The sequence below is a fragment of the Crocuta crocuta genome, unplaced genomic scaffold, assembly GCF_008692635.1.
Source record: "Crocuta crocuta isolate KB4526 unplaced genomic scaffold, BGI_CrCroc_1.0 scaffold149, whole genome shotgun sequence".
In the NCBI taxonomy this organism is placed as follows: Eukaryota; Metazoa; Chordata; class Mammalia; order Carnivora; family Hyaenidae; genus Crocuta; species Crocuta crocuta.
In genome coordinates, this window is record NW_027551561.1 from 9,906,292 (window position 1) to 9,919,642 (window position 13,351).

General features: G+C 34.6%; 1 protein-coding gene across 1 annotated transcript in view; it reads left to right on the forward strand.

Moving 5' to 3' along the window:
- Window positions 1-13,351, forward strand: part of TAF15 (TATA-box binding protein associated factor 15) — a 29,508-nt gene that overhangs the window by 5,871 nt on the left and 10,286 nt on the right. The window contains 7 exon segments of the mRNA XM_077749905.1: window positions 72-111; window positions 1,532-1,583; window positions 1,671-1,755; window positions 1,839-1,941; window positions 4,307-4,500; window positions 5,906-6,026; window positions 13,008-13,042. Coding sequence (XP_077606031.1) covers window positions 72-111; window positions 1,532-1,583; window positions 1,671-1,755; window positions 1,839-1,941; window positions 4,307-4,500; window positions 5,906-6,026; window positions 13,008-13,042 — 630 coding nt within the window.

Consider the following 13,351-nt stretch of genomic DNA (forward strand, 5'->3'; position numbering starts at 1 on the left):
AAGATCTAAAGTCAGCCTTTGAGGGAAGCATAATTTTAAATAAGATTTAAAATTCTTTTTATGTGTTTTAGATTCTGGAAGTTACGGTCAGTCTGGGGGTGATCAGCAAAGGTAAAGTATATGTATATTTTAATAATACCATGTAAGAACAGAACTGAGAAAAAAATGAATTTAGTCAGACTTTATCTGGATTTCTAAAAGGTAAATACTAGCTTGTCAAGGGGAAAGAGTCAGACTGTGTGCATAGGTACTAAAGCAATTTTTTCCTTTTTTAAAATTTAAAAGTCTGTTTGAATCAGTAAATACAGATACCCCCAAGAAATTGAAGCAAATCTCATAGGTATTTTAAAGATTGTTTCCTTTAGGAAATTTTTAAAAAGAAACTATTAAAGGATTTAAACAATTCAGCTAATACACAAGATTTTAGAGAAAGCATTTCAGTTTTTGGTGGTATATAATATGCTAATCTTCTTTCAGAATAGTTTTTCTTGAAGAACTAAAATAGAAATGCTTACCATTTTAAAAAGACTTCTTACCATGCTCATAGTAGAAAGAAAAGTCTGTTTTTATGTGACTGTATACCTGCAGTAGGGTTCTCTAACTTGCCAGGAACAGTCTTCATCTTGCACTATAAATGTTTTGCAGCTCAATGTGAGATACTCACAATAGCAACTCAGGTATCTTCTGTCCTCAGGTTTGAAGCTCCATGAAAACAAAACTAGTTTGACTTTTTTATTCTCCTAAAATGGTGCCAACCTTATAATAGGCAATGAGCAAATGTTTATTCAGTGAAACGTGTTTTACAAAGTAAAATTCTGTTAGCACTTGATAGGTCTAGAATAATAAGGTTATTTTTGAAAATATTTTATTTTGGGGGGCATATATTCAGAAAGTTTGTTTCTGACTTGCTGGGTTTACAATGCTATAAAACTGAAGAATATTCAGTTCTGAGGCAGGTACATTTATTCAGTCAACAAACTATATGCCAGGCTGTGCTATGACACTGGGGATACAATATAATTTCATTCAGTGATAGTACTCAGAAGATATACATGAAAGACAAATAAATTGGGCTTTTAGTGCCTATGGTGCCTTTTCTAGGAACCTAAAGGCAGATTTAAGGCAAATGATAGAAAGAAATTAATCTGTCAAAACATAGCTACTTTGAGGAAAGCACTAATGTAAAAAATCCTTATTTTTCTGCTTCAGATATTATGGGTCTTGCTTCCATGTAGTCACTCCCCACACCCAGGTATAATGCTCTTGAGATTTTCTAGCTCTAGTGAAGTTTTATTTGTGGGAAATTGTGAAACTTTTGGTGCTTGTTTGGCATTCAGGAATTCTGGGAGTGACTTCATTTATGTCTTAACACTCTTTGGTCATCACCTTTCAATTTAGACTCTAGGAGGCAGATTGACAATTTCTCAGAAGAGATGCTTGTATGGAGTTGAAAGTTGAAAATGAAGATAGGATTGTTTTGTTTTTAAAATTCTAGCACATTTCTTTCAAGTAGTATGTTTTTCTTTTACAGTTATTCTTCCTATGGAAATCAAGGCAACCAAGGTTATGGACAAACACCACAAGTAGGTTAAAATATAAATTATGTATTTCATAAATTGATTATTTTTATCTTAAGTAGGTGATGAGACTTGTATTTACCTAAATTTCAGAGCTATTCTGGCTATGGACAAACTACTGATTCCTCATATGGACAGAGCTATGGTGGCTATTCCAGCTATGGACAGAGCCAATCAGGTTAGACTTATTTGTTAAATTTGCTATTTTAGAAATTTAAAAATCAGATCATTTACTAAATGGTATATCCATCCAATCTTTAGGTTATTCACAGTCCTACAGTGGTTATGAGAATCAAAAGCAGAGCTCATATGGCCAGCAGTCTTATAATAACCAGGGACAGCAAAACACGGAATCATCAGGAGGGTAAGGAAATAGTAAAGGCACTGAGATTACCTTGGGCAGTGGAAATAACACTTTGGGTATTAAATAGACTTCACCATCAAACTCCTAGCTTTAAACATTTTTTCAGAAAAGTTTTGATGAAGTATTAATTTCATAGTTTTTTGTTACGGTGAATGTGGAAATTGTCAGCAGTGTCATTTGATTCTTATGATGTGATTATTTGTAAAATTACGGTTTTAGCTGTATATGAATGCACATGATATAATTGTTAAAAAAATTTTTTTGACCTCTGCTTTATACTTGAGATTAAATAAAAACCTAGCTATAAAAGGACACTTCTCAGTGCTTACTTTTATTTCCATTTTATATTTTAGCCATTTTAATGTTTTACCTTTATTACCTCTTCAGGGAGAAAAATATTTAAAAAGTGCCAAAACCTATCCACATATTTTTGATACTCTAAATATGTTTTATTTGGGGGCGTCTGGGTGGCTCAGTCAGTTAAGCGACTGACTTCGGCTCAGGTCATGATCTCACGGTTGGTGGGTTCAAGCCCCACGTCGGGCTCTGTGCTGACAACTAGCTCGGAGCCTGGAGCCTGCTTCAGATTCTGTATCTCCTTCTCTCTCTGACCCTCCCCTGCTCACACTGTCTCTATCTCTCAGGAATAAATAAAACATTAAAAAAAATTTTAAAAAATGTTTTATTTGTTAATATAGGCAGGTAAATATTTACCAGAAGTTTACAGGTTTAATAAATTTTTTAAATTTTTTTATGAGGTTTTTTTCGGTTTAAAGTTTTTAAATTTCACATGTGAGGAATTTGTTCTTATTACTAATTTTATTTAATAAGAGCAACTTAATTTTTTTTGTGCTTTACATTTTGTGAAATGCTTTTGCATTCCCTAATTTAATTGATCCTTAATCACTATGAGATAGTATCCCCAAATATCCTACAAAATTATCCCCATTTTGTAGAGGTAAAGAGAAGTTACTAAGATTATGTAACCTGTTAAGTTACATAGCTAAAAATTGAGGCAAAATCTGAGGTCACTAGTATTCTCTCTGCAGTGAAAAAAATTATTCTGAGTGAAATTCAGTTGGGGGAAAGATTCATTGGGGAAAGATTTGTGAGGTTGCATTGTCAGTGTTATAGATTTGAGAGTGTTTCAAGAAGTAGAAAATAGAGTAGAAGGAAGAACTCTCCAAGCCCTGTTGGTTAGTTTTAAATTTAGGAGAATCCTTTTATAGGGATGCATTTTTGGAAGCATGACATGTAAATGCAGACCAAAGAGAAGTGTTAGGTTTGGTTTGACAACCATTTTAGAGGAAGCATTTTAGAGGCGCCTGGGTGGCTCAGTTACTTAAGTGTCCAACTCTTGAATTTGGCTCATTTCATGATCTCATGGTTCATGGGTTCGAGCCCCATGTCGGGCACTTAGTTGACTGTGTGAATGAACCTGCTTGGGATTCTCTCTCTCCTCTCTGCCCTTCCCACTCGCTATCTCTCTCAAAATCAATACGTTGGGGAAAAAAGTGAAGTGCTAGGATTCTGACTGTTGATGTGATGTGCTTTGGGTACAGAGTTGGGGGAACATACTGATCTTTATTAGAGTCTTTATCATCTGATGCAGAATATGATCTATTAAGTTATGAGACTTTTTGTTCCCTTTTTGTAAAAGTAAACAGTAGAACTCAAACCCAGTTAAATGTTCCTTTCAACATTCCCATCCTGGTAATTAATAGTCCTGTTGCTTGGAACATAGTTAGAATTTCTTTGTGAATTGTCAGAGATAATAAGAAAGTAGTCTCATTATTAGGTACACTATTTTCAGATTAAAAAAATGGCATCATAAAGCAAGTTCTTTCCTCTAAAAATCTGAAAGCTATCTTTGAAGATATTTAGGAGATTGTAATATAGGATATAAAGGTAATTATGAGAAATAGTTCCCAAAATATTATGCGATAACTTTGTTAAAATTAAGTGACAGAACTTTTTAATGTAATTCAGCACTTGTGATATATTTGTTAAAGAATGAGACATCTTACTGTACTTTATGGCACCTTTATTTTTTTGTTGTTGTTGTTCAAAGAGATGGTAAAAGCCATAGTGATTTTTTTGCTCCACTAATGTTTTCAGAGGTGCATGTGGTTTTCCTCATAATGTGTGATCTCTTCAGTGATAGTGAAATTGAATTGTTTGAAGGTCTTTCCATTTGTGGGTGATAAAGAGATTTTGTAGATAAAAGAACTAAATGATTTGCATCAGAAAGTAGTATTAAATATGGCTGAGGTCTAGCTGGTCAGGCCTCTTCTGTCAGTTTCAGTCAACTTGCTACAGTGAACATAATCCTTTTATAAATTTCCAATTCTTGATTTCTGTTTAGCCAAGGTGGAAGAGCACCTTCATATGACCAGTCAGACTATGGTCAACAAGATTCGTATGACCAGCAGTCAGGCTATGATCAACATCAAGGTTCATATGATGAGCATTCAAATTATGGTCAGCAGCATGATTCCTATAGTCAAAACCAGCAGTCTTATCATTCACAAAGGGAGAATTACAGCCACCACACACAAGGTATGATATATTATTTTTCTTTTTTCCCCCCTCAGAATTACATTGAATTCTGGATTAAAAGACCTACATAGGATTTCAGCTGTTTGTAAAAATTCAGAGTGACCTTGAATATGTATTTCTCTCTAATGGCCATCAAAACGAGTTTATTAGATTTCTGTTTCTGAAATTCTCAGAGACTCCCAAATGGTCATATGACTCTTTGATGACTGATTATCTGAATTTCCTTTGTTATGTCAGTTAACTAATCATTTGACAATGTTGCCACCACCATTGTTTTGGTAGTGGTGGTGTATCTGATACAGAGAAATTACAATCCTATATTAGTCTATCACCTCATCTAAGAAGGACTAGCCCTTCTTTCACTTTTTTTCCTATAGCACTTAGAATATACCAGTGATAAGAGCACCTAGGTGGCTCATTCGGTTAGCCGGCCAACTTAGGTTCAGGACATGATCTTGTGGTCTGTGATTTTGAGCCCCATGTTGGGCTCTTGTGCTGACAGCTAAGAGCCTGGAGCCTGCTTCAGATTCTGTCTCTCTCTCTCTCTCTGTCCCTCCCCCTCTCATGGGCTGTCTCTCTCAAAAATAAACATTTTCAAAAAATTAAAAAAGGAATATACCACTGATATTTAGGAATCTGTTCATGCTTCAAGGGCACAAGTCCTGTCTTACTCATTTGTACCTTCATTATCTAGTATAGGGCCTGGTTCACAGTAAGTGCTTAATGAATAGTTATTGAATAAGTGAGTAAAAGTGGAGCCTTATTCACTAAATATGTCTCAGTTTGAAAATTGTTACTTCTTGGGGCGCCTGGGTGGCTCAGTCGGTTAAGCATCCGGCTTTGGCTCAGGTCATGATCTCACAATTCGTGGGTTCAAGCCCTGCCTCAGGCTCTGTGCTGACAGCTCAGAGCCTGGAGCCTGTTTTGGATTCTGTGTCTCCTCTCTCTCTGCCCCTCCCCCACTCATGCTCTGTTTCTCTCTGTCTCAATAATAAATAAAAATTAAAAAATTGTTACTTCCTGTCCATGCTTGATTTACATTGAAGTATTTTTGAGGTGAAGAAATAACTTTTTAAGATTCGGGTTATGCTTTTCATCTAATTTATTAAGATTCTATACCTAGTGTTGTACTTTAGTTACTCCTCATTACCATCACATCAAATGGTGATGATCATCATTTTGTTATCTGACGATATAGTAAAATGGAATTTGACACAGATATAATTCTCAAACACATTTAATTCTAGAATTTTTTTTGATGACTTGATTTGAATTCTATATATATGTGCCATATTCCAAAGAAAATAATGTGTAACTTAAAGATCAAAATTATGTTGTGGGAAGCCTTTGTCAAAAACAACCCGCAGTTATTAATTCATGTGTATATTATTATTATTTTTTTTAGATGACCGTCGTGATGTGAGTAGGTATGGAGAAGATAATAGAGGATATGGCGGGTCACAGGGAGGAGGTAGAGGGCGTGGGGGATATGACAAGGATGGAAGAGGTCCTATGACAGGATCAAGGTAAGTATTTAGGTATAGGTGCCTGCATTTCTTCTCTCTCTCTTTTTAATTTTTAAAAATTTTTGTTGTTTTACTTAGCTGGTTTGATTCTAGGATCTGATTTAGTTAAGAGACTTAAATAGATTATGTTGTAGAGAAAAAGGCAGAAATTCAAAATTGATTTTCAGTCTTAAGATGTCACATAAATTACCTGAGAATAGGCTGTGTTAGCAATTAGCTTATGTGGTGTTATATTAAACACCAGTGGAGAAAATTCCCCTATTTTGGTTGTGATTAAACCACTTAATATGTTTTTCCTGCCAGAGCTATAGAGTCTAAACTCCTTTAAATGATGACTCTGGGAAATCCAAGTATATTATATGTAAAAAATAAAAGGTAAGTTAATTTTAGATTGAAGTGCAGAGAGACTATTCCTTAATCTTGAATCCCCTAGAAAAGAGAAAATATTAGGAGGTGATAAGAGTATATAAATGTGGGGTTGGTAAATTAGAAAGATTTTTGTACGTAAACTATTTGGTTTCCCTTTAGTAAATAATTATTGAAATAATTAGTGCAGCATCCCTTGCCATTGTGTATTTTGTTCAGACTAAGCTGTGGAAAAGAAGACTTTTAAATCCAGCTTTTCTTTTCCAGCTTTCCTTTTCCCCATTGCTAGTGTTAATCAGGTTTTGGTATATGTTATGAAGTTGGTTTTAAAATTACATTTAAATATATCTGTAATTTTGGCACTTTGGCCCTAAAAACAAGAATGAAAAAATAACTGACATTTGTTGTCCTCAGAGGAGGTTTTCAGGTTGCAAATGCATGTGTAAAATATACAGGCTTAAAAGATAACTTGTATTTCTTGGGAATTGAAATTGTTAGTGACCTGTTAACTGACACTTAATAATATTATCAGTACCAGTTTACTCTTTTGCATCTTAGGGACTGTCTGTCCCCAGAGGTGACCTGAGAAACAAAACATACAGCACTGCTATTTCTTCAAGTGAGCGAGGAATTTGGTCACTTTGTATTTCTCTGTGTTCAGTATGCAGTGCTTTGGTATGATGGAAAAACTAAAGCCTAAACCTATTTGGTCAACTTTTATGAGAGTGAACATTAAGTCTTTTGATTGATAACCAAAGTCAGTTTACAATATACAAATTACTGTGTGCTCTTCATTATCAAAGTGAGTAGCCTGCCATCTTGTGGATGTAAGTGAACAATGTAAAGTGACATGGTGCTTACTTTCTACCTAATAGCCTCCCTTTCACCTTAAACAGAATCCCTAACAAGATAACCAACAGGTATATGTAATTTTCCAGCTAATATGTTTTAGATAAGTGGCTTCTTTGGAATGCTATGTTTTGCAGGATATCATAGGTTTAATTTTGTTCATAAGGAAGCTATATGCTATAAATTATTAAACTATGACAATGTCTGGGAATCGTAGAATCCCACTTTTCAGGAAGAGGCAGATAGGGAAATCTTTAAAAATACATTTTCATCTTTGAGAGAGGACTCATCTTAGAATCAGAGATTTGAAAGGGCCTTGAATGAACCTCCTGATAGAAGAGGGAAGCTCCATAACTTAACCAACTTGAGAGTCACACTTTTAATCACTTTTATGACTTCTTTGGCAACATATTTCAGATTAATTTTTGGTCCAGACTTGATTATGAATTAAATTTTTTATTTTCAAATTGTTTTATTTAGCCTTAGAACCTCTTCACACAGTGTCATATAGAAGCCCACTGTATATTAGGTAATATGATACTGATCTAGTTCAAGGTAGGGTTGGGGAGGGGGTCTTGCACAGTTGCTATCTGTACCCTCCCCCCTGCCCCCCAAGCCAATAAATGGGATATTCATGAAGGGCCATTTTTAGAAATCCATGTGGATGATGTGATTCTCTGTATTGGGTTGGGTAAATTTTTTATATGAAAGGCCACTTAGTAAGTATTTTAGGCTTTTTGAGCCATATGGTTTCTGTTGTAACTGCTTACCTCTGCACTTGTAGCACCAAAGCTGCCATAGACAATGTATAAATAAACATGGTTGTATTGCAGTAAACTGTCATTTACAGATATGGAAATTTGAAGTTCATGTAATTTTCATGTGTTACAATATCTTGCTCAAGATTGGCTTTTTAGCTTATTTATAGGGATAAAGTATTTTGAATTAGAGTAAAAATGCCCAGTTTCAGGATTTTTTTTTCACACTTGGTTTTACATTTAAGTACCAAAAATATCCAAACATTTTTTTGTTAGTTGTCATCAACACTCCCATTTGTGTTTCTAATCATCTTAAAAATTATATCAAGGTTGAAAATATAATCCTTTCAGGGATGTTTGAAGAATATCTGGCATTAGTTAGGTTTATATTTAAAGAAGAAGGAGCATGGCTTGTGGGTGAGGGTGGGATATGTTGTAAAGGATGGGATGTTCTTAGACTCAGGTTGTATGATTGCTTGGCTACAGGAAGAATACAGACCAAAAAGAAGCTGTCACCTTTCCAAATATGAAAGAAAATGTGTGAAAATTATAGGGACTATAGGAAACAGTGTTTTTCTTTGAAAAGTAGTTGGAGCAAAAAAGAGTGACTAAAAAAGAGTGACTATCTAATTGTCATCTAAAATTGATCACTGATCTCTTAGTGGACTAGAAGCTTGAGGCTGTAAGTTTTCTCTGTTTTTAACTTCAGCATTGTGATGAAAGTATTGCAAAATTGCCAGAACTTTATAGATTACCATTTTTCATGATTGAGTCCTCAAATTAAGTAGCTCTTTAGGCTTTAATATCTCAAGCCTAAAAAAAAATCATCTTGAATTTTGAGTGTCTTGTAAGTTTTTGATTAGTTCCCTTTAAAATGTGCATATGTTCAGGTGATAGTCTAGAATCGTACTTCCCAATAGAAATGTAATATGGGTCACAAATGTGAGCCACATATATAATTTTATTTATTTTGAGAGAGAAAATCTCAAGCTGGCTCTATACTGTCAGCGCAGAGCCTGTCTTGGGACTTGGTCTCATGGATCATGAGATCATGATCTGAGCTGAAATCAGGAGTTTGATGCTTAACTGACTGAGCCATCCAGGTGCCCCAGGTAATTTAAAGTTTTTGTAGTACACACATTAAAAGAGCATAAGCAGGTGTAATTAACTTTAATAATATATTTCACTTAATCTAATATACTTGAAATATTTTATCATGTAATCAGTATAAAAATGATTGAGGGTTATACGTTGCTTTTTTCGTACTAAGACTTTGAAATCCATTTTGTATTTTAAGAGTACATCTAATTTTTTTTTTTATATTTCTATCTCAGTTTAGATTGTCCACATTTCAAATCATTAATAGCCACATGTGGCTAGTGAATACTGTATTGGACAGTGTAGCTCTAGAATGATAGGTATATTGACTTCCTGAAATGTGAGTAAATGTTGAATCCAGAGAGCCTTTTTACCACTCATAGAAGATATGGGAGGAAATAAAACATAAATATATCTACTATTGAGAATGGTATTTAAATCCATAGAGTCATTTACATTTTGGAATTAATGTTAGTCTTCACACCTAAAAAATTGTATTTTGGATTTACTACTATGAAAATATAAGCACAGCATTTTTTTTTTTAACTAACTTTTTAAAGTTTTTAGCTAAGTCCCTTTTTCCTCTCTAGAGAGTGGATTTTCTGGGAACAGAGATTCTTGTATTGTCCTTTTACTTTTTGACTGTTTTAAGTCTTTGATAGATATGTTTAGTTTATTTTTTTTTAATGTTTATTTTCTAGAGCAAGAGAGAGAGGTAGACAGAGAGGGAAACACAGAATCTGAAGCAGGCTCCAGGCTCTGAGCTGTCAGCACAGAGGCTAACATCGGGCCTAAACTCAGGGACTATGAGATCATGACCTGAGCCAAAGTTGGACTGAGCCACCCAGGCACCCCTAGATTTTTTTTTTAAATTAAAGATTTGGAGTAGAAATTCTGTCAGAAACTTCTTGACTAGCATCTGAAATTAAATGACCATCTTCTCTAAATATGTAATACTGTAACATTGAAAAAAATCCTGAGTCTACCTTAGGGTAGGCTGCTTATTGTTATTTTGAACTTGGGATAATTTCTACAGTTGAGTCAAGAATACGCAATTGGTTTTCTTATGCAGGGGGCACTCAGCCATAAATTTGAGTGTTTAAACTTAGATTAAATGCCTCTACCACTTCACCTTAAAATGTCCTTACTTTAGGAATTCTTTATGTGTATAAGTTTGCAGCTTTTTCTGGGGAAAAATTGTTGTGGTAACATCTTGGCTTAGATGTTAATGTAATTTGGTTGTCTTAATTGGTTAGTGAAACCTTAACTTGGTATATGGAAAAGGAACTTGATATTTGACTGCAGGTTTGAAAGATTCTTAACCCCAGGCCCGTTTTCTGTTAAATATTTAATAGAACTCCTTGAGGTTTATATAGTATATTTGATAAATTTCTTTAAGGAATTATAACATGTTAATATGGAATTAGTAAGTGAAAAGAAAATTGATTGAAACATTTGAACTTGAAAGAAAGCTTCACCTAGAATTCTAGATCATCTAGACTGGTGCTTCTCAAACTTTACACTGGAATTCCTTGGAGGATATTATTAAAATGCAGATTCTGATTCAGTAGGTATGGGGTGAGGCCCAAGATCCTGTTCTTCTAAGATGCTCCCAGGCTCTGCCTATGCTGCTCTTCCCTTGACCACTTTTGAGTATTGCAAGGATGTAAACCCTTATTTTGTGAAGGAGGAAACTGAAGCCTAGACAGAATTACTGACTTATCTAAATTTTCAAGATTGGTCATTGATAGTAAAGACTATATCCCGAGTCTCTTAGTTTGAAGACTAGTAGTTTTTCAAATGCACTATGGTGTTTTCATATTTATGGCAATTGTGTTGAAATCTCAAGCAGCTGCTCTGTTTTAAAAGGAAATGCTCAATATGTGTGACTTAAGTTAAAATGTCATTCTCTGGAGAAATAGGAAGTAATAAACCTATTAAAATATAACTTTTTAAATGTTTTTATTTATTTTTGGGGGAGAGAGGTGGGTCAGAAGATCTGAAGCAGGTTCTGTGCTGACAGCAGAGAGACTGATGCGGGGCTTGAACTCACGAACCATGAGATCATGACCTGAGCTTAAGTCAGTTGCTTAACTGACTGAGCCACCCAGGCACTCAAATGTCATTTGTTTTATAGTACTTCTATTTTGCAATGGTATTCCTTTTTTTATTGTTCAAAGTTATATTGCTGGCCAGAATAGAAATGACAGGAATTAGCCGATATATGCAGTTGCGTATTTTCTCTTCACTGTGGCCAGATGAACAATTTGGTATTAATTAAGTGGGGTCTCTTCTAGCACTTACTTGAAAATTTTCTATTTAAATAATCTACTTTATCTTGGAGACTTTAACCTCATGACAGGAATATGGGCTTGATATTTTCACTAGTTCATTCCTCACTTTTTTTTTTTTTTTTAGTTCTCCTGATCATCTTTGAAGAAACTAGAGATGTTTTAATTTCTAATAATAAGATTTTTAGCAGTTTAATCTTTGTTGGCTTTCCATTCTTAAAAGAGTTAGGCAGTGATATACAGGTCATTTAGAAGTATAGGCAGAACTTGGGTACTGTTCTAAAAGAGGGGTCTTTAGAGACTCAGTAGGAAACTATATGTATATAAAAGACTTGAGCTGTATATTGTCTACATAGCCTTGCAGTAGCCTCTCTTTTAATTTTCTTGGAAATCAAGTAAAATGAATAGCAAATTAAGATGCATGTGTCTATACTAAGCTGGTTGCCAGGGGATATTTTTTACATCAAGGTAGCAGAATAGATTTATAAAAGAAGAATGCCTTCTCATTTAGTTAGGATGATGTTTTCTCGGGATGGCTCAGAAAAGCCATCTACCTAGAGACTGGAAGGGGCCATATTGGTATTACAGGAGAGGCTTTTGAACGGTGAAGAGACATTAGTGTATTGGATTATATTAGAAGGTTAATAGTAGTAGGATGTTAGATGTCACCATCTGAAAATTGGGTGTTTTTATATCCATAAGAGTACATGAATCCTAAAGGGTTACTTACTTCAGTCAAGAGAAAAACTTTCAATGTAGGAGTATTTAGACAGTGCCTTGATGAAAGAGACCTTAGATTTCTTATACAAATTTATGCATACAAAGACCATTGACTTATCTGGCAGTGGAAATATGCCAAATAGAGTCATTTTCTTGTTAGGTACCTGTGATTTTGGAGTATGTTGCTTTCTGTCTCTAATATGGTTTACTGATTGGTGTACAGAGCATCTGGTGGCATGGATGGATGTCAGTAGCTCTGATGTGAAGAGATTATATGAAGTATATTGGGTATAGGAGGGCAGTTTTATACTTTATTTTAGTGCTTATTTTATCATATTTCTGAATAATTTGAGATTTTTTTTTAGACTACTTTCAGGCTCACTTTTATGTATACTTGTACCTTTTTTCAATCTCATAAAACCATAATTTGGTTTCACAGTAGAACATACTAAAGTTTTTATCTCACCTGTTCTAGAATCAAAATCTTAACCTAGCTTTATATTGTTCTTCCAGTCTTTTTCCTTTGTCCTCATATTTTAAAAAATATCCCCTTGGAAAGAATGTTTGCTCCAGTTTATCATTCTTCATTCCGTGCCTCCAGCATTTAAATTATGATATGAATAGAATCCCTTTGGCGTGGGGTTGGGAAGATTTTAAAATAAGAGTAGATTAGATACATTCTGTAGTAAGCTTGAAAAGGCACCCTTGTGGAAATAGATCCTTGGGAAAACACTTAGGTGAAAACATTTTGGAGTCTATGAAATGGAATTTACTGGAAGTTAGAGGTGCTACTGTTTCCCTAGGCTCTCTACTTATGACAGTTAAGTGTAGATTGAGCCCAGGGCTCAGCACATTAGAGACTTAAGGAAGAAATCATTTCTTCAATTTTTCCTCTGCAGTGGTGGTGACCGCGGTGGCTTCAAAAATTTTGGTGGTAAGTGCTGAGTATCCCAAAATGTTTCAGTGGAAATGCTATATAAATCTAAAAGCCACCAATATCCCGCAGACGCAGTCTGAGCCTTTTCTTACTCTGTTGAGGCTGGTGTGTGTTGTGTGCTTTAAAAAAAATTAAATATATATACATTTTTATATATCAGAGAAAACATTAAAAAGCCAAAGTTGATCTCAAACAGTCCAGTGGGTTTCTGCGCAGTGAATTTGCATGAAAAGAGTCTGTGGTGACCAATGAATGAGACTTTCAGTGGATTGTGACAATACATTTTTTAAAAAAGGTAGCTGACGT